Below are 26320 nucleotides of genomic sequence, written 5' to 3' on the forward strand. Positions count from 1 at the left end.
CCAGCCATGTATGAGTTCACAAACCTGTTGTAACCATTATTGTCATCAAGCAGTCTGTGAAGATAAAGATAAATAATGATAATTAATGTAAATATTTTATACAACAACAACAACAACAACAACAACAATTAAATTTAAAAACAAAAATTATATTATAATAATAATATAAATATACTACACTATATAGAATTTTTTTAAAAAAAAATCTTCAAAATATAATTTTTTTTTTGATTTATAGTATATTATTAGTGTTTCATTTTATTTAATTTTAATTTTTTTTTTAATTAATGTTCTTGTTTGTTTTTAATTTTTATTAAATAATTTCAATTTCAAACAAATATATATATTGTTATTTGTTATTTATTTCATCAATATATATACAATCTACATGGGGCGCTAAATCTACAAGGGGGTGGGGGGAATAGCCGGCTTAAAGGGTGCTCAAAAAAAAGAAAAAAGATTATGTTCGCGGCCGAGAACTACACACTGCCGGCCGGCGTACGTATATTGCAGGCCCGGCTCCGGTGGCCACGTGTATGTGTATGTGTATGTGTATGTGTATGTGTATGTGTATGTGTATGTGTATGTGTATGTGTATGTGTATGTGTATGTGTATGTGTATGTGTATGTGTATGTGTATGTGTATGTGTATGTGTATGTGTATGTGTATGTGTATGTGTATGTGTATGTGTATGTGTATGTGTATGTGTATGTGTATGTGTATGTGTATGTGTATGTGTATGTGTATGTGTATGTGTATGTGTATGTGTATGTGTATGTGTATGTGTATGTGTATGTGTATGTGTATGTGTATGTGTATGTGTATGTGTATGTGTATGTGTATGTGTATGTGTATGTGTATGTGTATGTGTATGTGTATGTGTATGTGTATGTGTATGTGTATGTGTATGTGTATGTGTATGTGTATGTGTATGTGTATGTGTATGTGTATGTGTATGTGTATGTGTATGTGTATGTGTATGTGTATGTGTATGTGTATGTGTATGTGTATGTGTATGTGTATGTGTATGTGTATGTGTATGTGTATGTGTATGTGTATGTGTATGTGTATGTGTATGTGTATGTGTATGTGTATGTGTATGTGTATGTGTATGTGTATGTGTATGTGTATGTGTATGTGTATGTGTATGTGTATGTGTATGTGTATGTGTATGTGTATGTGTATGTGTATGTGTATGTGTATGTGTATGTGTATGTGTGTGTATGTGTATGTGTATGTGTATGTGTATGTGTATGTGTATGTGTATGTGTATGTGTATGTGTATGTGTATGTGTATGTGTATGTGTATGTGTATGTGTATGTGTATGTGTATGTGTATGTGTATGTGTATGTGTATGTGTATGTGTATGTGTATGAAAACAATAGTTTTATTAGTAAACATTTGTTTTTATTTTTTTTCGCTTATAACAAATAAAACTAAGACGCTTTACTAGTAATGTATTTTTTCTATAGATTTCTAAAAATAAGAAAATATATATATATAAATATAAGTTTTTTACATTAAATTACATTAAATTTACGCAAACATACATATGTATAAAAAATATATAGTTATTAATAGCATTAAATAAATAAAATACTGAAAATTAACTTAAATTTATAAAAATATATTTATAAATTATTTGCTTTAAAAAAATATATTTTTAATAAAATAAATCACTTAAATATTTACTATCAAATTACTTAAATTTACGTAAATAAGACAAAATATCTATAAATATTTTTTGATTAAATTATGTAAAAATTTCTATAGTAATTATAAAAACTTATAAAAGATTTCTAATAAAGAATATTTATCACGAATGATTTAGATTTATTTTTTTACATTTTTATATGTAGAATATCTCATTTATTTTTACTCAATTAAAACAATAACCTTAAACAATGATACATAACATTTTATTTTATTTTTAAATTATTAAATTAAAATATAATTCAATTATTATTTATTACAATTATTTACAACAAATTAAACGATTTTTACTAAATAAAATAAAATAATTTTTAGTTTTATTTTTGCGATAATCATTTTTGCAATTATAATTAATAAAATCTATATACGTACGTCGGTCGGCAGTGTTTTCTAAGGCCCGGAGCCGGTATTGTTATAGTTTTTTGTTTCTCCTTAGTAACACATACACACATACACACATACACACATACACACATACACACATACACACATACACACATACACACATACACACATACACACATACACACATACACACATACACACATACACACATACACACATACACACATACACACATACACACATACACACATACACACATACACACATACACACATACACACATACACACATACACACATACACACATACACACATACACACATACACACATACACACATACACACATACACACATACACATACACACACACACACACACATACATTATTTTATGGGTTAAGCAATGATTATTGGACTCAATAAAAACAGTATTTTTATTATAATTTCTAATTTTATTTTTTTATACAATTTATTAACACTGACAACTAATTTATTATTTATATTGTTTTAATAAATATTTTAAACAGTTTTTTAAATATCGGAATAAAAAAATAGATATATATAATATTATTTACAATAATAAATTGTTATAAAAAAATTTTATGATTTTAAATTAAATGAAACAGAAATATTTTAAACAAATATTTTAATAATTAAATCTAAATATATATATATAAAAAAAACATCTCAATTTAAAATAAACAATAACAAATTTATTTATATAATAGTAGTTTAATTAAATATATATAAAAATATTTTTTAAAAATTATTAATATTAATCTTTTTTAGCACATGTATATACTTCAAAGTCACAGTTATTGCTACAACAGACATAATCTTTAAAACATCCTTGGCCGTTATCTAAACAATCTATATAAACATATATAATATTATTAAAATAAAATAATAAAAATATTTAAAAAATATTATATTAACAATAAATAAATTTGTTAATATACTTAATTTATTTTAATTATATATAATTTATAAATATAAGCTTAAATTTATTAGTAGTACTACAGTATATATATACATATATATATATATATGTTAATATGTACATACCTTGACCGAGACTTATGTAAATTATTACAACCAATAAAATGATTAAAATAATAAACATTTTTTTTTGAAAAATTGATTTAATAGAATCAAATTTAGTCAACTGCTATGGACTTAGGTTTTCAAAACTAATGTTTGTATACAACAATTTTGCATTATTTTATAAAAAATATTTTTTTTTTAAAACTTACACAACGAATATTTGAAACATGAGTTGAATTTGTTTTGCGTAAGTTTTCAAATGTTTTTTTTTTAATTTTATTTATTAAAATTTGTGTCTCTGTCGGGCTGGCTGTGTCGGTTTTTATAAAGTTTTTGATTTTATAAATTTTAAAATTATATAGAAAAATAAGTTATACTATACCTACATACACATACACATACACATACACATACACATACACATACACATACACATACACATACACATACACATACACATACACATACACATACACATACACATACACATACACATACACATACACATACACATACACACACACATACACATACACATACACATACACATACACATACACATACACATACACATACACATACACATACACATACACATACACATACACATACACATACACATACACATACACATACACATACACATACACATACACATACACATACACATACACATACACATACACATACACATACACATACACATACACATACACATACACATACACATACACATACACATACACATACACATACACATACACATACACATACACATACACATACACATACACATACACATACACATACACATACACATACACATACACATACACATACACATACACATACACATACACATACACATACACATACACATACACATACACATACACATACACATACACATACACATACACATACACATACACATACACATACACATACACATACACATACACATACACATACACATACACATACACATACACATACACATACACATACACATACACATACACATACACATACACATATAATTATAGAAAACAAATTATATTGAGATTTATTTAATTAATTTATTTGAATATAATTTGTTATATTGGATCATTTGATTTTAATTTTTATTAAGGATTTTAATTTAGTATAAAATAGTTTTATAGCATTCTCAACTTGTTTTATATTAAAAAACAACTTAAGTAATAATTGAGTAAACAATTAACAAAAATTCTAGAAAAACCAATCAAATTTCAATACATTTATATTTTAGTACTTTACATCTATATATCGTACAATTAATATTTTTTTTTTATTTTTTTTGTAAAAGATTATTATAATAAAAAAAATTATTTTAATAATGATTATAACTTTTATATAACTGCTTATAACAACTGTTAACCGGTTAGTTTAAAAATGAATTAACTGAAAAAATATTAATTAACTTTTACTATAAAACAAAACTATTGTAAAACAAATGTTTGAATAGAAAAAATTTTTAATCAGACAATTTTATTTAGATTTTTCATAAAAATAAATAAATGTTGAATTAATACTTTATTAAATTCAAGCTAAATTTATAGTAAATTTAATAATTTATTTGAGTTATTTAATACCCTAATTTAATTTAAGTTTTAATTTTCATATTAAAACATTTGATTTTAAGTAATCATGGAAATTTTTTTTAGCATTCTCAACTGGTTGTATAATAAAAACAACATAAGAAACACTTAAATAAACAATTAATTAACAAAAATTTTAAGAAAAACCTATGAAATATCAATACAATTATTGTATAGTACTCTAGATCTACAGTATATATATCGTACGATAAATGATTTTGTAATAATTTTGTAAGAGATTTTTATAATAAAAAAAAATTATTTTTAAAATGATTATAACTTTTATAAATTATTACTGAAAATTCCTAACAACTGTTAACCGGTTGGTCTAAAATGAATTGACAAAAATAAAAAAAAAATTAATTAACTTTTAACTTCAAAAACAAATCTATTTAAACAAATGTTTGATTAGAATAAGTTTTTATTAGTTAATTAGTTAATTTTTATTTAGTTTTTATTTTGAATAAAAATCTAGTTTAAAAAAAAAATCTACTACTAATAATAAATATGTTTTATTCAATTAGATGCTCAACAACAACATTGTTGCCATCATTACTATTATTATTATTATCGATGATAATAATGGTTAAAATTATAGATATGGTAGACAGTGATACTGTTGGCTATAATAATAATACTAATAACAATAGTATTGAATATCGTGTTAATGGTAACGATAAGGTTAGTATAGCTGATGCTCCCTGGGTTGTATCCATACGTAACACCGAAAAAAATGCGGAACTAATATGCGGTGGTGTTATAGTTGACAAGTATTGGTTACTTACGACTGCACAATGTATTGCCGGGTAATTTATATAAACAAATAAAAAAATATTAATATATATATATATATATATATATAATTTATAATCATTATATATATATATATATATATGTTAAAATATTTATATTTTTTATATCTGTTAATATATATACTGTATGTACTGTATAGGTAAATACGTATGTATGTAATGAACAATATATATATATATATATACTATTTTTGTTTATTTCTACTATAATTTATTCAATTAATTAATTTATAATTTTTAATAATTATTTTTGTTTCTTATTTTTTTAATATAAATATTTTTACAGTCGTTCAATTCAAAACATGTTTGTAGTCTCGGGTAGCGATAAGTTACACGATATTCAACATAAACATAATATCGATAAAATTGTTTTTCCTGATTTAACAGACAAAAACAAACTGTCTGATAGTAAAGTGTAAGTTGTTTTTTTTAAATAACAAAAATTTAAATAAATATTATACAGATAATGCTAATTAAAAGTTTAAATTTGAGTACTATTTTGTACAGTTAACTTTGCATTAAACAATGTAACTTAAGATATACAGTTATCTTTAATAGGTAAGTTATATACATTACCTTGCTAAATAATTAACATAATATTTTACTCAAATTAAAATTTTTAAGTGACTTAAACTGGTATAATAGTTAATTATAGTTAATATTTTTAAATAATTTCTCTCTCTCTCTCTCTCTCTCTCTCTCTTTCTTTCTCTCTCTTTCTTTCTCTCTCTCTCTCTCTCTCTCTTTCTTTCTTTCTCTCTCTCTCTCTCTCTCTCTCTCTCTCTCTCTGTCTATCTTTTTCTCTATTATTATTAGCAAACAACTATCAGACAACATTGCAATGGTCAAGATTAAACAAGCTGGATTCAATTTTCAAAATAAAAATATCCAAAAAATTCAACCATTTTTAACTAAGGAGTTATCTGATAGTTTAGATATGACTGTATATGGTTGGGGTAGTATAGGTTTAACTAGTCGATCAACCATTAATGAAACCTATCATGATAGATTAACTAAGTTAGCGATAAAAATATTTTCAAATGATTATTGTAGTGTTGAACAAACAAATCTATATCTATACTGTTTGTATAGTAAAACCAATGGAGCTAGTCGAGTAAGTTTATTTTTTTTAATTATTTTTAAATAATATTTTTATCTTTAACAATAATAATATAAGAAAAATTAATTATAATTATTTATAAATATATATACAGTTAATACTTTCAAAAAAATTTCTATAAATTAGCTAGCAATTTGTTCTATTATTTTTATCTTTAACAATAATAATATAAACAAATTTATAAATTAATTATAATTATTTATATTTATATACTGATTTAGAATTTTAATAAACAAATTAATTATAAACAAAATCAATACTGATATTCTTTTATGGTTTTATATGTATATTCATTTTAATAGACTTTGAAATTTTTAGTCTTTTAACAATAAATTTTTTTAATTTTAATTAATTTTTTTAACACGTGCTATAGTATGATCGTGGTGGACCAGTAGTTGTACAGCATAATGGTCAAAAGTTATTAGCTGGTATAGTATCATATACTTACTATGATACACAAAAAAATGCGAAAAAATATACAATTGTATCATCAGTGAGACCTTGGTGGATTTGGATTCAAAAAACAATTAAGACTAATTAATGTGTAGATTATTTAAAATAAAAGTTACAAACATACACACACACATACATTAACATTAACACATATACATAAATACATTTACACATACACAAAAATAAATACACACATATAGCCAAACATATATAAACATACACACACACATATACATTCAGATAAACATACATATATACGCATACACACACACATATACACAAACATATATACACGAAAATTATTTGTTATTTAAAACAATTAAAACTAAATAAATTTAAAAAAAAAAATACAAAAATAATAATTTTTTAATGCAGACATACACATACATATAGATAAAACAAATTATATTAAGGTTTTTTTTGATGCAGAAATATTTTTAGGTTTTTTTTTACTTTTTTACTCTCTCTCTCTTTCTCTCTCTCTCTCTCTCTGTCTGTCTCTCTTTCTCTTTAATTTTAACTTTAACTAATTACAAAATAATTGATCGTACAATTTATAATGTAGATATATAGGTACTATACAACTATATTGATGTTATATTTGTATTTCTAGAATTTTTTGTTAGTTTATTAGTTTTACTTATTAGTGTTACTTAACAAAAATTGTAAAAAACTAATAAAATATCAATAAAATTGTATTGTACTAATCGTACTATCGTACGATCAATAATTTTGCAATATTTTTATTTTGAAATTTTATTTTTATAATGATTATAAATTTTATTAATAGATTAAAAATAATATTTCTTAAAATTGTTAAACAATTATTAAGCAAACAATTAGATTTAGTTAATATAACTAGTTTTAAATATTAGAATTAATTTAATTAATCATAAATAATTTATGAATACTTAAAGACTATAAAACATTTTTAAAAAATATATTTATATAGTTTTATAAAAACAATTATAAATCAATTTTGAACATAAATATATAAATAAATATATATTTTATTTATATTTCCTAATAATATGTAATTGCATCTATTTTATTTGCCTGCAACTTTAAATTGCTATAAAAAGTATATTATATATTATAAAAATAACGTTAATAAAATGTTTTTACCGTGTTAATTAAATTTAAAATTATTATATTTATTTCCAATAATATTACCATATAATAAAAAGGTATAAGAAAAAAAATACAAATAAATATTGATATAAAGCAATGTTTTTATAAATTAATAAAAAAAAATAACTCAAATTATAATGAGTAAAAAAGCATAAAACAATCTTTGCATTAAAAAAAACCTCAATATAATTTGTGTGTTAATTAATTGATTATTTAGTTTTAATTGTTGATTTAATCCAGCTCAAATATGGTTGTACAAAAGTTACCACTGAATATTTATCAGCTCTTTTTTTAATATCATAGTGAGTATACGATATTATACCAATCACCTTGAATATATCAGTTGAATGTATACCTGTTACTTGACTACCACGGTCAAACTAGAAATATATATATATATATAAAAATAACATGATTAAAATTATTAAAAAATAAAACTCACTGAAAGCACTCTAAAATATTATTATTATTATTATTATTATTATTATTATTGTTTTTTTTGTGTAACAAAATAAATAATAATAATTTTTATAATTTTAAGACATAACTTAAAATTTTTCATAATTAAAATATTTAAAATAAAACTCACTAAACATACACTAAATATTATTATTTTTATTTTGTATTTTTTTAAAAATAAATAATAATTTTTATAATTTTTAGTCAACAAAAATTTTTATAATTAAATTATTAAAAAAAAATAAAACTTACTAAATACACTAAAAATATTATTATTATTATTATTATTGTTTTTTTGTGTAAGACATAACTAAAATTTTTCATAATTAAAATATTTAAAATAAAACTCACTAAACATACACTAAATATTATTATTATTTTTTTTGTATTTTTTTAAAAATAAATAATAATTTTTAGTCTTAACAAAAATTTTATAATTAAATTATTAAAAAAAAATAAAACTTACTAAATACACTAAAAATATTATTATTATGATTTTTGTTTTTTTTTAAATTAAATAACAATAATTTTTATAATTTTATGACATTAAGTATTTAAAAAAAACTTACATATGTAGCACCTGTATAACTCAAACAAAATTAGATTTTTAGACTGTTTTTTTATGTTGCAATAACTTTCAGCAAATACATTAGATTTAGTCATTTCCAATTGATTTTGATAGATTTCTTTGCCCATAACATTTGTAGGCTTTCCCCAACCATACACATACAGTTTTTTGCCTTGCATGTTTGTATCTGGAAATAATTTAGCTTGCTTAACTTTAACAGAATCTTTAAAATCGAATCCAGGTGACTTAATCTTGATCATTGCTATATTGTTTGTTAGTTGATTACTATAAAGAGAGAGAGAGAGAGAGAGAGAGAGAGCATAACAATAGTTTATTTTTGTTTTAATTGTTTGTAAATTTTATTTTTTAGTATTATTAATATTAAATTAATTAATTAAAAAAAATCATATTTATAATAAATAAATAAATAAATAGATAACAATAAAATATAGAGTTATATAAGATATGTATTTTTATAAAAAAAATAATAAATATTAATTATATAACTTAGTTAATTAATTAGATAATTATTAATATTTAAAAATAATTTATAAATTATTTAATTAAATACACATACACTTGACTTTCAGGTAGTTTGGTTCGGGATGCACCGTTGGGTAAAACAAATTTATCGACATTATTTTTATGTTTGATTGTTTTCAAATCACTGCTACCCGACGATATATACATTGATGCCTCCGATCGACTGTAAATTTAATTTTTTAAATAAAAATTTTAAATAATATATAATATTTTTTCTAAACATTTCATATACAAAAAAAAATAAATAAAGTAAATAAAAATTAAAATATACATAAATATGTATTGTATAAAATAGATCATTATATTTATTCAACATACAGTACTATATAAAGATATATGCAATTAGATAACTATTTTATAAAAATTTGTTTAATATAATAATAATAACTTTTTTTTTACTATTTTGTTTATATACTAAATGCTAGAAATTTATTATCGTTATTATTATTATTATTATTATACTTAATCATAATACTTACTCTTTTAATACTAAAAAAAAAACTTTTATATTTTTATAATAACAATCAATTAAAAAATGTTTAATTTAAAAAATGGAAAATTATTATTTAAAAATAATAAAATTTTTTTTAGCCACTGATTTTAATTTTAATCATTATTATTATTATTATAATCATAATAATAATAATAATAATAATAATACAGTACTTACTCGGCAATACATTGGGCTGATGTTAGTAACCAATACTTATCAACTATAACACCACCGCATATGAGATCACCGTTTTTCCAGTTACGTATGGATACAACCCATGGCACCTGATATTGATAGACAACTTTTGTATTTGAACCGGAAACACGAAAATCATTAATACTATTATTATTATTAGTATTAATAGTATTATTATTATTATTATAGCCAACAGTTTGGTCGGACATATCTATAGCTAACGAACATATCGTTATTAACATCAATAATGTTAAACAACTAATTGAATAAAACATTATATAATAAAATTATTATTATTATTATAATTATAATTAATTAATATAATTCTAGATATTGTTGTAAATTTTGTAAAGTTTTAAACTGTTTATATAGTTTTGTTTTAGATTTTTTTTAAATAAAATTTTTTTGTTAAATCATTTTTTTAGACAAACCGGTTAACTTTTGTTTGAAATTAAGTAATGTTTTTCTTTCAAATTAGTTAATTAATAAAAATAATAATCATTTTTAAAAATAATTTTTAAAACGATTATTATAATAACTTTTTTTTAAAAAATAATTATTACAAAATCATTGATCATACGATATGTACTTTTTTTTGATGTTGTATTGATATTTGATTGGTTTTTCTAGAATTTTGTTAATTAATTGTTTACTTGTTTCTAAATATATTAAACTAACAATAATTAATAAAATTAATAAAATTATTTTTACACTTGTATTCAAGTTAAAAGAAAATATTAGTTTATTGTCATTTCATTTTAGACAAACCGGTTAACAAGTAAATACTATTAGCTTTATAAAATTTATAATCATTTTAAAAATAAAATTTTTTATTATAAAACTTATATAAAATCTTATAAATTTATTAATCGTAGAATTTATAGATCTTATATTTTAATTAAATAAACTGTTTAATTATTATAATTTAATTTTTAAATTTTAGTATAATTATTCATAATAATAACATAGTTATTATTATATTAAAAAAGCATACACATACACATACACATACATGTAATGATTCAAACCCTACGCTAATATATATTTTGCTTAAAGTTTATTATAATTTATAAAATGCTATTTAAGTTGAAAAGCTTAGCTACCAGTGCTGCCTCAACACACGTGAGCTTAAATGTAATGGTGGACTGAAACCAGTAGTTGGGTTAGAGTTGGCTTAGCTATCGAAGTGGACGGTTCAGTCTAAGTGTATTTAGCAGTCAGTGGACTGTATGGGTGTGTTGGCGTAGTACTGGCCGATAGCTTTAATTATATTAATTATCAGTTTAATTGTTTAACGCATTTATATTATTAATAAAGTATTGTAAATATATTATACACTGTGTTTGTGATTATAATAGTCATTAGCTTATGGGTGATTATAGTTGTTGCAACATGAGTGTGTATTAGCTAAGCCGCCGCAACAATTGTCTCTAAGCTCGGGTCCAAAGCTGGTCATTGTATAGGTCACACCTTTACCGCATTGCCTATAAGTGGTAGCTCGTCTGCAGCTATAAGCCTACCTATTTAACGGGAGAATCTACAAGTGGTTCGGAGGCCAGATTCCCGAACCTATCGCAAGCTATCTGCTACGAGTGGGCGTACCGTTTGGTGACACCGTAGCAGATATTACCGTTACATAAGCTGGTGGAGGCGCCCGTTCTCCCTGTTTCGTGAACTGCAGTGACCAGAGAGCAGTTACATAAGCTGGTGGAGGCGCCCGTTCTCCCAGTTTCGTGGACTGCATTGGCCATCATATAAGCAACAATTTACGCAATAAGCCGGACCTCGAAGAGAGACATCGTGTCAACGAAGAGCTAAAAGGGATCGCACGGGACAAGCGTTAGGAAAAGCTGAAGTTAAGCAAATTACGGACGAAATGAAAAACAAAATGGCGCCTAAAGCTCAAATAGATGCCATTTCTAAAGAAATTATCGCCAAAGCTAATGCTGGTTTTTATGTCGATATGAGTCTGTTTTTTGAGGACATTGAGATTTTAAAGAAAGCGCAGAAAACGACAGACGAAAGCCAAAGACAGGAGCTATTCAGCCAATTAAGCTTTTTGAAGGACAAGGATTGTAATCACCAATCGCTGAAGACAGAAGTAGTACCGGAAGAGCTTACCAACGCAAAGACGCTTAGAAACAACGCAAAGGATTCGGGAGAGATGGTGGACGCACTCGCGGAGGACAAAAGCTTTGACGATAGCCATAGTGGAGACCGGGAAGTGACCAAAGGATTGGCACTGTCGGGGAACGAAGCTATTGATCGTAAGGAAGGAAACGAAGCAGTGGTCGCCTACTCTACGACAACAGCAGCCGCTGTTATAGCAAAGGCTTCAGAAGCTCTTAGCATAGGAGTTGAAGCAAAGCAAGCGTCGGAAGCGATTACAGTTGTAATCAAAGAAGTAGCAGCTCTTGGAAAGGAAGAAAATAGCGATATCAGCGAAGAAATAGTAGAAACGATTGCCGATAGCATAGCAACAGAAGCTGACGAAATGGCAGACAAAGCAAAAGTTGAAGAGTTAAGCAAAGCTTTGGAGGACCAGAGGCTTAGACAAGAGAAAGAAATGAGAGAAATGAGAGAAGAAATGCAGAGATTTATGTCAAACGTGAAAGCTATGACCACAACCGTCAACAGCTTAGCAAAAGAAACAGAACCACAGATTGTCAGAAATAATAGCGAAGAAGTGGTCGACACAATAGCCAACAGCAGAGCTAAACAAACGGACAAACGCTTAGCTCAAGAATCGGAACAACAGAAAAATAACAGCTATATTACCGAAGAAGTAATCACAACAACCGTCGATAAGCTAACTCATGAATCAGACAATAATGACGGAAAAGCTATCGAAGAAAACACCGCAACAACACATGTGAAGACAACACAAGACAGCGCCGAATCAACAGATTTAACAGAAATATTAGAAAGCGTTGATTCAAGAGATATGTCGGGAATTCAAGAAAGCGCTAAAACAACGACAATGTCTGAAACTATTGAAAGCGATACAATGTTTTTGGACGCATTAGCTAAGTATTGTTTGACAGATATGATTACAGATATGAGAAGCTATAAGACATACAACAGCGTGAATACCGGATCGTCATTAAAGACATTCAAGCGATTAAGAGGACAGCTAAACAAACCGCAGCTAAAAGCCGAAGAGCTTAAAGACCGACAGATCGACAAACATAAGAATTATGTAAATGAAATGCCGACTAAAAGCCAAGTGTTTGATAGAGGAAAACATCAATCGCATCGCATATCCAGCGCAGGCTTTCAAGTGGAGCTGAAGACACCGCGCAATGGAAAAGCTACCGAAGCTCCACATAACAGCAGCACAACCCGGATGGTTGACCCGAACGCTTATGGATGTAATTAGAGGACTAATTAGCGAAGTAGTGGGGAAGGGACAAGCGTTCGGTTGAAATTATTTTTTTTTGTATTTAAATTTTATTTTTATTATATTCGGCTATTCACGTGGGCGTGAATCGAAGTGGTGGGGAATGTAATGATTCAAACCCTACGCTAATATATATTTTGCTTAAAGTTTATTATAATTTATAAAATGCTATTTAAGTTGAAAAGCTTAGCTACCAGTGCTGCCTCAACACACGTGAGCTTAAATGTAATGGTGGACTGAAACCAGTAGTTGGGTTAGAGTTGGCTTAGCTATCGAAGTGGACGGTTCAGTCTAAGTGTGTTTAGCAGTCAGTGGACTGTATGGGTGTGTTGGCGTAGTACTGGCCGATAGCTTTAATTATATTAATTATCAGTTTAATTGTTTAACGCATTTATATTATTAATAAAGTATTGTAAATATATTATACACTGTGTTTGTGATTATAATAGTCATTAGCTTATGGGTGATTATAGTTGTTGCAACATGAGTGTGTATTAGCTAAGCCGCCGCAACAATTGTCTCTAAGCTCGGGTCCAAAGCTGGTCATTGTATAGGTCACACCTTTACCGCATTGCCTATAAGTGGTAGCTCGTCTGCAGCTATAAGCCTACCTATTTAACGGGAGAATCTACATATACACATACACATACACATACACATACACATACACATACATATACACATATACATACACATACACATACACATACACATACACATACACATACACATACACATACACATACACATACACATACACATACACATACACATACACATACACATACACATACACATACACATACACATACACATACACATACACATACACATACACATACACATACACATACACATACACATACACATACACATACACATACACATACACATACACATACACATACACATACACATACACATACACATACACATACACATACACATACACATACACATACACATACACATACACATACACATACACATACACATACACATACACATACACATACACATACACATACACATACACATACACATACACATACACATACACATACACATACACATACACATACACATACACATACACATACACATACACATACACATACACATACACATACACATACACATACACATACACATATAATTATAGAAAACAAATTATTATATATAAATATTTATATTAAAAAACAACTTAAGTAATAATTGAGTTAACAATTAACAAAAATTCTAGAAAAACCAATCAAATTTCAATACATTTATATTTTAGTACTTTACATCTATATATCGTACAATTAATATTTTTTTTAATTTTTTTTGTAAAAGATTATTATAATAAAAAAAATTATTTTAATAATGATTATAACTTTTATATAACTGCTTATAACAACTGTTAACCGGTTAGTTTAAAAATGAATTAACTGAAAAAATATTAATTAACTTTTACTATTATATTATAAAATTAATCTATATATTTAAATAGTTTTATAAAAACAATTATAAAACAATTTTGAACATAAATATATAAATAAATAACGTCTATACAGCTTAAATGGAGACCTCTGTTTTGGCGCGTAAAATTATCAGATAAATAATGTATGATAACAGGTATAGGGGCTTATATTAATGTTAGAGTTTGTGTTATTTAGTTACTATTATTTTGTGGAAAAGTACACCACACGTGTTATTTTTATTATACTTATTATTTTAATTGATTTGATTTGATTTGATTTGATTTGATTTGATTTGATTTGATTTGATTTGATTTAAGTAAAATATTAAATATGGAAAAAAGTAATAATAGATATTATAGTAAATATGAAAGAAGTTTTATAGTTAATCGTTATTATGATTTTGTTTCAAATAGTGAATTCAAAAATAAAATTTTATATATTCAAAGTAAATATAATACTGAATTTAATAAAAATCCACCACATAAAAGTGGAATATTAAAAATAGTTAAAAAATTTAAAGATCTAAATACTGTGGAAAATTTAAAACGTGGTAAACCAAAAATTGTTATAAATAGTGAAAATATTAAAAAAGTGAAAAATTTATTGCCAAAGTATAAAACCATAAGAAAAATAACAAATCAAATGAATATTAATAATAAAGTTATAAGTATAGGTTCTGTTAATAAAATACTTAAAACTAAACTTAAAAAACATCCGTATAAGTATACTTATGTTCAGCGATTAACTTCAAATTCAAAAAAAATGAGAGTCGTATTTTGTAAAAAAATGTTAAAAATAATTATGAAAAATCCTCAATATTTAGAAGACATTTGGTAAGTCATAAAAATAAATATCTAGGGTCATATCACGCTGAAAGCACCGATTCTTTCAGGTTTTCCGATGAAAGTCACTTTTTGTTGGAACAATTCATCAACAAACAGAATAATAGGAAATGAAGCGACAAATCTAAAGGAAAGCCGAAATCTACATTTGTTGAAAAGATAGCACATCCAGGATATGTGTCAGTTTGGATAGCAATTTCGAGTAAAGGTATGATTGGTCCATACTTTATTGAAGATGATAACGGAAAGAGAGTTACTGTAACCAAAGAGAGTTATCAGACTTTAATTAAAAAATTTATTGAAGAGTTAAAATAACTCAATGGATGTGATTTTACTAAACAAGTATTTCAACAAGACGGAGCGTCAAGTCATACCGGTATTTATCTAGGACCATATCACGATGAAAGCACCTAAAATTATTAATAAATCTAATATAAATTATTATTTTTCAGCTAAGGAAACATTAGATTTTTTGAAGACAAACTTTGGCAATAATATAATAAGTTTGAAAACAGCATTTATATGGCCAAGTAATTCAAGTGATTTAAATCCTTGTGATTATTTTTTATGGAACCAATTAAAAACAATGGTTTGGAGTACTCCACATAAACCAACCAATTTAGTTGAATTAAAACAACATATAATTAAAAATTTTAATATTATTAAGAGTGATATAAATTTAATTCAATCTGTAATTAATAATTTTGTTCCTCGACTTAAATATTGTTTGAAACATAAAGGAACTGCTGTCCCGAAAATACTTAAATAAATATTTTTATTATTTTTTTATTATTTGTTTTTTATTTATTTATTTGTATTTATTTTTATTTATTTATATATATTTTTTTATTTTTTTAATATAAGGGGTTTAATTTTTCAAATATTAACAAACATTATTTATGGCTAAATTAATTTGTAATTTTTTGAGGTCTATTTAAGTTTGACAGACGTTATATATTTTATTTATATTTACTCATAATATGTAATTGCATCTATTTTATTTACCTGCAACTTTAAATTGCTATAAAAAAGTTTTTTATATATTATAAAAATAACGTTCATATAATGATTTTACCATGTTAATTAAACTTAAAATTAATATATTTATTTTCAATTATATTACCATATAATAAAAAGGTATAAGAAAAAAAATACAAATAAATATTGATATAAAGCAATGTATTTATAAATTAATAAAAAAAAATAACTCAAATTATAATGAGTAAAAAAGCATAAAACAATCTTTGCATTAAAAAAAACCTCAATATAATTTGTGTGTTAATTAATTGATTATTTAGTTTTAATTGTTGATTTAATCCAGCTCAAATATGGTTGTACAAAAGTTACCACTGAATATTTAACAGCTCTTTTTTTAATATCGTAGTGAGTGTACGATATTATACCAACTACTTCGGATATATCAGTTGAATGTATACCTGTTACTTGACCACCACGGTCAAACTAGAAATATATATATATATATAACATGATTAAAATTATTTAAAATAAAATCTTTCTAAAAACATACTAAATAATTTTAGTTTTGTTTTGAAAAATTTTGTTTAATTAGTATTATAATTTTAAACATAAAAAAAACTTACATATGTAGCTCCTGCGTTACTACCAACCAAACAAATTAGATTTTTAGATTTTGATTTTATGTTGCAATAACTTTCATCAAAAACACTAGATTTAGTCATTTCCAATTGATTTTGATAGATTTCTTTGCCCATAACATTTGTAGGCTTTCCCCAACCATACACATACAGTTCCTCGCCTCGCATGTTTGGATCTTGATCTAATTTAGCCTTTTTAACTTTAACAGAATCTTTAAAATCGAATCCAGGTGATTTAATTTTGATCATTGCTATATTGTTTGTTAGTTGATTACTATATATCAAGAGAGAGAGAGAGAGAGAGAGGAGAGAGCATAACAATAGTTTATTTTTGTTTTAATTGTTTGTAAATTTTATTTTTTAGTATTATTAATATTAAATTAATTAATTTTAAAAAAAAATCATATTTTTAAGTAGTTTGATACAATAAGAAAAATAAATAACTAAATAGATAAATAACAATAAAATATAGAGTTATTTAAGATATGTATTTTTTTTAAAAATAATAATAAATATTAATTATATATAACTTTTTAATTAATTAGATAATTATTAATATTTAAAAATTATTTTATAAATTATTTAATTAAATACACATACACTTGACTTTCGGGTAGTTTGGTTCGTGATGCACCGTTGGGTAAAACAAATTTATCGACATTATTTTTATGTTTAATTGTTTTCAAATCACTGCTACCCGACGATATGTACATTGATGCCTCCGATCGACTGTAAATTTAATTTTTTAAATAAAAATTTTAAATAATATATAATATTTTTTTTAAACATTTCATATACAAAAAAAATAAATAAAGTAAATAAAAATTAAAATATACATAAATATGTATTGTATAAAATAGATCATTATATTTATTCAACACATAAAAATATATGTATATATATATATATATATATATATATATATATATATATATATATGCAATTAGATAAATATTTTATAAAAATTTGTTTAATATAATAATAATAACTTTTTTTTTACTATTTTGTTTATATTCTAAAGGCTAGAAATTTATTATCGTTATTATTATTATTATTATTATACTTAATCATAATACTTACTCTTTTAATACTAAAAAAAAACTTTTATATTTTTATAATAACAATCAATTAAAAAAATTGTTTAATTTAAAAAATGGAAAATTATTATTTAAAGATAATGAAATTTTTTTAGCCACTGATTTTAATTTTAATCATTATAATAATACTAATAATAATAATAATAATAATATAGTACTTACTCGGCAATACATTGGGCTGATGTTAGTAACCAATACTTATCAACTATAACACCACCGCATATGAGATCACCGTTTTTCCAGTTACGTATGGATACAACCCATGGCACCTGATATTGATAGACAACTTTTGTATTTGAACCGGAAACACGAAAATCATTAATACTATTATTATTATTAGTATTAATAGTATTATTATTATTATTATAGCCAACAGTTTGGTCGGACATATCTATAGCTAACGAACATATCGTTATTAACATCAATAATGTTAAACAACTAATTGAATAAAACATTATATAATAAAATTATTATTATTATTATAATTATAATTAATTAATATAATTCTAGATATTGTTGTAAATTTTGTAAAGTTTTAAACTGTTTATATAGTTTTGTTTTAGATTTTTTTTAAATAAAATTTTTTTGTTAAATCATTTTTTTAGACAAACCGGTTAACTTTTGTTTGAAATTAAGTAATGTTTTTCTTTCAAATTAGTTAATTAATAAAAATAATAATCATTTTTAAAAATAATTTTTAAAACGATTATTATAATAACTTTTTTTTAAAAAATAATTATTACAAAATCATTGATCATACGATATGTACTTTTTTTTTATGCTGTATTGATATTTGATTGGTTTTTCTAGAATTTTGTTAATTAATTGTTTACTTGTTTCTAAATATATTAAACTAACAATAATTAATAAAATTAATAAAATTATTTTTACACTTGTATTCAAGTTAAAAGAAAATATTAGTTTATTGTCATTTCATTTTAGACAAACCGGTTAACAAGTAAATACTATTAGCTTTATAAAATTTATAATCATTTTAAAAATAAAATTTTTTATTATAAAACTTATATAAAATCTTATAAATTTATTAATCGTAGAATTTATAGATCTTATATTTTAATTAAATAAACTGTTTAATTATTATTATTTTATTTAATTTTTAAATTTTAGTATAATTATTTATAGTAATAACATAGTTATTATTATATTAAAAAAGCATACATATACACATACACATACACATACACATACACATACACATACACATACACATACACATACACATACACATACACATACACATACACATACACATACACATACACATACACATACACATACACATACACATACACATACAAATACACATACACATACACATACACATACACATACACATACACATATACATACACATATACATATACATATACATATACATATACATATACATATACATATACATATACATATACATATACATACACATACACATACACATACAAATACACATACACATACACATACACATACACATACACATACACATACACATACACATACACATACACATACACATACACATACACATACACATACACATACACATACACATACACATACACATACACATACACATACACATACACATACACATACACATACACATACACATACACATACACATACACATACACATACACATACACATACACATACACATATACATATACATATACATATACATATACATATACATATACATATACATATACATATACATATACATATACATGCACATACACATACATTTTATTTTTAAAATGATAACTTTTAGTAATATACTAAAAATAATATTACTTAAAATCTTAAATAAACAATTGTTAACCGGTTGGTCTAAAATGAATTGACAAAAAATAAAATTTTCCTTTAACTTGAAAACAATACTATTTAAACAGATGCTAGAATATAAAAATTTTTAATTAATAACATGACAATTATATTGTTTTTTTAAAAAAATAAAAATCTAGTTTATTAATTTCGCTTTTAAAAATAGTTATATAATATTTATATTAAATTTACTAATAATTATAATATGTTTTATTCAATTAGATGCTCAACATTATTACCATTATTATTATTATTATCGATGATAATAGTGTTTAAAGCTATAGATATGGATAGTGACACTGTTGGCTATAATAATAATAATAATAATAATAATAGTATTGAATATCATGTTAATGGTAACGATGAGGTTGGTATAGCTGAGTTGTATCTGCTCCCTGGGTTGTATCTAGACTGACCACCCATACAGGTGCCGCCTGTATTATACAGGAATCTAGGGTCTGATATACAGGTGACAGGAATTGGGGCTAACCTGTATAATATAATATACAGTTTTAAAATATGTGAAACTAATTAATAAATAAAAGTAAAAAATAACTATTTAGGTAAAATTTGTTAATAAAAATTGCTTGTATTTTTGATATAAAGTTTAAATATATAAAATAAATTTAAAAAATTTAACTTTTATAAAAATAAAGTTCAAAATAGAAAACTAATTAATTAATTAATTAAATTTCATATAAAATCAGACAAAAAAATAATTATTTATTTTTTAATTTGTAAAAATATATAATTGTATAGCATTTAGAATAAATAAAAAATTATATAAAAGTCATATGATATACATTTATTATTACAGTTTTTATTTGTTGTTTAATATTAAATGTTTAGTTATTTTACATCACTGTATATCAAGTGTCACCAATTTTATAAAATTTTTATCAATTAAATTTAAATCAAACAAAATTTTTTTTGCTATTAAAATTAAGATTAAAATAATAATTTAAATTATAATATATATTGAAAAGACATTTTATTAAAAAATATATTATTATTGAAAATTATTTCTAATTTATACATTTTTATGCAAAATCTTTTTCATTACAATATATAATTAATTAAAACTTAAAATAGATTTTTTTAATAAATAAGAAAGTAATTATAAAAACATATTAAATTAATAACAGATATTTATTATTTAAATTACAATTTATTGTTAATTACTTAAAATTTGATTAAATTTAAAAAAAATCTTTTTGATAGATTAACTTGATTTAGAAATTTTAAAAATATTTTCATATAAAGATGCAATAAAAAAAATATTGTCAAGATATATTTATCATATATTTATTATTTATTTTGCCGATTACTTTACCCCTACCCCCCTCTGAAATTAAAATCCATGTTTAACCCTGATATCTATAAAGTTTATATATATACATTGTATATAATGAATATATATATATAATGCATAAATCAAGTATCAATATTTTTGTTATTTTGTAATTTTCATATATTTGTTACATAAATAATTATTTTTTATTTAAATAAAATAATAAGATATGAAAGTAATCGATAATATTAAAACAAAATGGTCTGAAATGGATCGTCAACAACGCCGTCGGACAGTAATTAAAATTATAATATTTGGTTTGTGCAGTTCGTTCCTATTATACCATTCCTTAATACTGTTTCATCAGTATAGTAGTGGTAAGACATTGGCCAGAATAATGTATACAACATTTGAAAATGATTCGCTGCCAGGATTTACCATTTGTTTTCCGTACGGTCTAAATATGGAAGCGTTGGCCAAAATGTTTCCCGAAGATTTAGCGGACAGTTATGCAAAATATAAACATCTCGTAGACAGTTTAGATGGTAGAGTATCGGTGAATAAATCAGTCAAAGACAAGTTAGAAATTATGTATAATACATTTGTATATTATTATTATAAAAAAAATTAGCCATTATCCGAAATTTACGATAACAACTTAACCCTGCCATATAGGGTAAGCAATTTAACCGATATATATAATGGGTCATTTATAGTTTATATTAATAAATATGACAACATTAATTCAACATCACAACTCTGGGATTATCGACCAATTGTATCGCTAATTAATTGGCCAAATCCTGAAAAATGCTTTACATTTTTTACGGAACTTAATTCCGATTATATACAATATAAAACTATTTTGAGTTCTATATATATTAAGATTCAACATAATAAATATTGGTTCCCTTCAACACTGTACCAGAAAAAGGCGTTATCGCTTATTATGCATTCAGCGAACAACACACCTTATCATAAATTTACCGAAAGTATATTTAAATTACATATGAATAATAAATATACTATTGGTTACTCAACAATAAAAATGATACGTTTGCCGCCCACATGGGATACAAAATGTAAAGAGTATAATCTATATAATTATAATCATACCGGTGATGATAAACAAAATTCGCGCACCTCTTCCGAATGCCGATTCCGTTACTATCAACAAAAACTTATGACTGCTAATAACAATTGTTGTTATAAAAATGTTAAATTAAATCATATTGTTAATTGTAATAATTGTTTACCATATAGTACAAAACTGATACAGAAAAACCTGACTGAAATGATGTCGTCTAAACCGTGCCGAATGCTATTATCTCGCGGAACATGTGATCTACCCAATCGTATTAGTTGCAATAAGAAATGCCCGGATCCATGCTATGAAAATTACTATACTATGAATTTGGTTGACCAACAAAAGATTGAAACAAGTCGATGGGACGAATCAATGTTTCAAGTTTATATCAGTCATTCCGCTCATTTAGACCAACTGGTCCAACATGTACCCCAAATGAGTCAAATTGAATTTCTCTGTAATTTAGGTGGACTACTTGGCATGTGGTTAGGTCTCGCTGTTTTTACTTTACTTCATTTGATTGTTAGAATATTTGATTGTTAATTTTTTTTAAAAATATTTAAAATTTTTAGTAAATATATAAGTTATAGTATTTATTAATCTAAAATAATTGTGAAAAAACCATAATAATAATAATAATAATAATAATAATAATAATAATAATAATAATAATAATAATAATAATAATAATAATAATAATAATAATAATAAAAAGTTTATATATATATTTTTAAAAATTATCTAATAATTGATTATACGGTTTATAGATTAATATTATATATATTTATAGTTTTGATTGTTTTGAAACTTTTTTTTAGTATATAAAATAAATGTTTTTTTAATTATTATATACAGTATATATATTTATAAATTCTATTCAATATATATATATTTATTATTATTATTATTAATAAATTGTTTATTACACTTTTAACAAAAAAAAACTATCCTATTTGTCAATAGTGGGTATAATTATTATTACTATTATTTTAAAGATATATGATTAGGTTAAAAATATAATTAACAAACAAACAAATAAATAAATTTTTGTTGTTTAGTTTTTTGTTGTTGTATTTTTTACTTGATGACAATTGTTTATTATTAACTATGTAATCAATAACACTAGTATTGATAACCATAATGTTAATTAAATTTTTTTTAACAAAAAAATTATTTTTAACTAAACAAATTTTTTAAATTTTTTAAAACAAAAATAACTAATAAATATATACCAAAATTAGAAACATTTTGTTTTAAATTACAAAAAATATTATTAGACTATTAATAAACAAAAAATAGCTTATAATCTAATTAACATAACATATAAAATAACAATGATATCTATCGTAACAATTGACATAAATAATAATAATAATAATAATAATAATATTTCAAACATAATTATAAGTTTGTCTACAAAAAAAATATATAGATATAAGTTATATAAAATAAAACAAAATTAAACGCTTGATTAGCTGCCTGTTTACTAACTAGTATTATATAATATAGTAAACAATATTATTGTAAAAATATATAACTTATATAACAAGTTTTAATAATAATTTTTAGGTCTTAATTTGAGTATATTTTTATTAACAAATTTATTAAAAAGCTAAATATAAATATTTTTTAAAAAATGCATGATTTTAAACAATTATATGATTGTAAAAAGTTTTTTAGAAAGAATTTTAATTATTATAAGCAATTTGTTATAACTATACGGTATATTACTTAGATTAACAATATGTTATATACATATATGATATTAAAAATGTCTATTTATTTAATATATTATAATATTATTTTCAAGGATTTTTAAATTAAAAACATTTTTTATAATTAAATAAAAAGAGACCATTGCTTGTGAAGGTTACTAATACTATATCTGTTAATTTACTCACATTTTTGTTTTGAAAACTATTTTTATTATCATTTTATATTATTACTAATATACAGTAAAAGGCAAACTTTATTAGACACCTATTGTATATAAATACATTGATATTATGTAATATTAGAATATACTCATTAGTTCATTTTAGTGCATTTCTATATTATAGTTGTAATAATAATAATAATAATAATAATAATAATAATAATAATAATAATAATAATAATAATAATAATAATAATAATAATAATAATAATAATAATAATAATAATAATAAGAGGAGGCACAGTGGTGTAGTGGTTAGTGTGTAGGGCTATGTAGTGTAATGGAGAGTAAGATCTATAGTTCGAGCCCCGATGTGGTAAAGCAATTTTTCTGAGAAAAAAAATTGTTTTAACTGTGCTTCCCGTCCCTGCCCAACCAACGCTGTTTAGGACGGCCAACTTAAGTAGTATGGGGAAAGCGGGGTGCTAAGTGAGGACGAGTTTCTGCCCGACCCCGGGTATCGGTACTTCGGTATCGGTACCCACCTGGGGGTACCCGCAAGGGTGCCCCCACCCGGGGGTGCCAGTAAAAAGGTGCCCCCACCCCGAAGAGACGTCCGCAAGGATGTCTCTTCACCCTTCGAGTAGTTACTCGTCCTCACACGCAATGGCCACTTTTGTTTCAAAAAATAAAAAATCCTATTTCAACAAACACATGTTAGTGGTGAGAAATGGGTGGCAATAGACACATGTTAGTGTTGAGCTTATTCTAGGGACTGGGACCCCGTAAAAAGGCCAAAAACAAATATATATATAATTATGATTACACGTAGTCGAAGGAATAACGGGGGGTGTTCGGGAGGTACCCTCTCAAATAAATCCCGCGTTCAGCAGGTAGGCATTGACTGCAGTTCGTTAAGTATGCATCATATCCCACGCAGTGATGTGCTATGCGGGCAAAGCTGTGATGTAATGCGACCGCAGACTAGTCAACAAAATCAGACTAACCTCCAAAATGTTTCAGTTCAAGCTGGTTCTCAGCGACAACTGACCAATTTGGTTGAAAAATCGCAAAAGCGCATGAAATGGACACATGAGATGAATACCTTGATAATGCGCGAATACTACAGATCAACTCGACTCGAAACAAATATGACTGATTACAGAAACCAAATTTACTTAGCATTCAAACAGAAATATCCAGAACTAAATGTAACGGAACAAAGGATTGCAGACCAGCGGCGATTCTTAGCAAAGAATAATAAAATATCCCCAATAGAATTACAAGAAATCAAACAGCAAGT

The 26320-nt window shown here is 24.0% G+C and overlaps 4 protein-coding genes across 4 annotated transcripts in view; 1 reads left to right on the top strand and 3 right to left on the bottom strand.

Moving 5' to 3' along the window:
- The window catches only part of LOC128957127 (putative uncharacterized protein DDB_G0292292), a 147467-nt gene that overhangs the window by 54054 nt on the left and 67093 nt on the right, over positions 1 to 26320 (bottom strand). The gene's annotated exons all lie outside the window — the stretch shown is intronic.
- On the top strand, positions 5181 to 7597 carry LOC128957128 (mite allergen Der p 3-like). Its single transcript, XM_054302847.1, has 4 exons — positions 5181 to 5529; positions 5822 to 5950; positions 6352 to 6649; positions 7029 to 7597. Exons 1-4 carry the CDS (start codon positions 5231 to 5233, stop codon positions 7194 to 7196), a joined length of 894 nt encoding a protein of 297 aa, XP_054158822.1. The 5' UTR covers positions 5181 to 5230; the 3' UTR covers positions 7197 to 7597.
- On the bottom strand, positions 9245 to 10765 carry LOC128957093 (serine protease 52-like). The gene is made up of 3 exons (XM_054302808.1): positions 10480 to 10765; positions 9844 to 9972; positions 9245 to 9551 (listed from the first exon to the last, which is right to left on the bottom strand). Exons 1-3 carry the CDS (start codon positions 10737 to 10739, stop codon positions 9245 to 9247), a joined length of 696 nt encoding a protein of 231 aa, XP_054158783.1. The 5' UTR covers positions 10740 to 10765.
- On the bottom strand, positions 17493 to 19363 carry LOC128957094 (mite allergen Der p 3-like). Its single transcript, XM_054302809.1, has 4 exons — positions 19078 to 19363; positions 18419 to 18547; positions 17804 to 18092; positions 17493 to 17663 (listed from the first exon to the last, which is right to left on the bottom strand). The coding sequence occupies exons 1-4, from the start codon at positions 19335 to 19337 to the stop codon at positions 17493 to 17495; spliced, it is 849 nt and encodes a 282-aa protein (XP_054158784.1). The 5' UTR covers positions 19338 to 19363.

The sequence above is a fragment of the Oppia nitens genome, unplaced genomic scaffold (assembly GCF_028296485.1).
Source record: "Oppia nitens isolate AA-2021 unplaced genomic scaffold, nextdenovo-longstitch-racon4-pilon3 scaffold36_pilon_pilon_pilon, whole genome shotgun sequence".
NCBI classification, from domain to species: domain Eukaryota; kingdom Metazoa; phylum Arthropoda; class Arachnida; order Sarcoptiformes; family Oppiidae; genus Oppia; species Oppia nitens.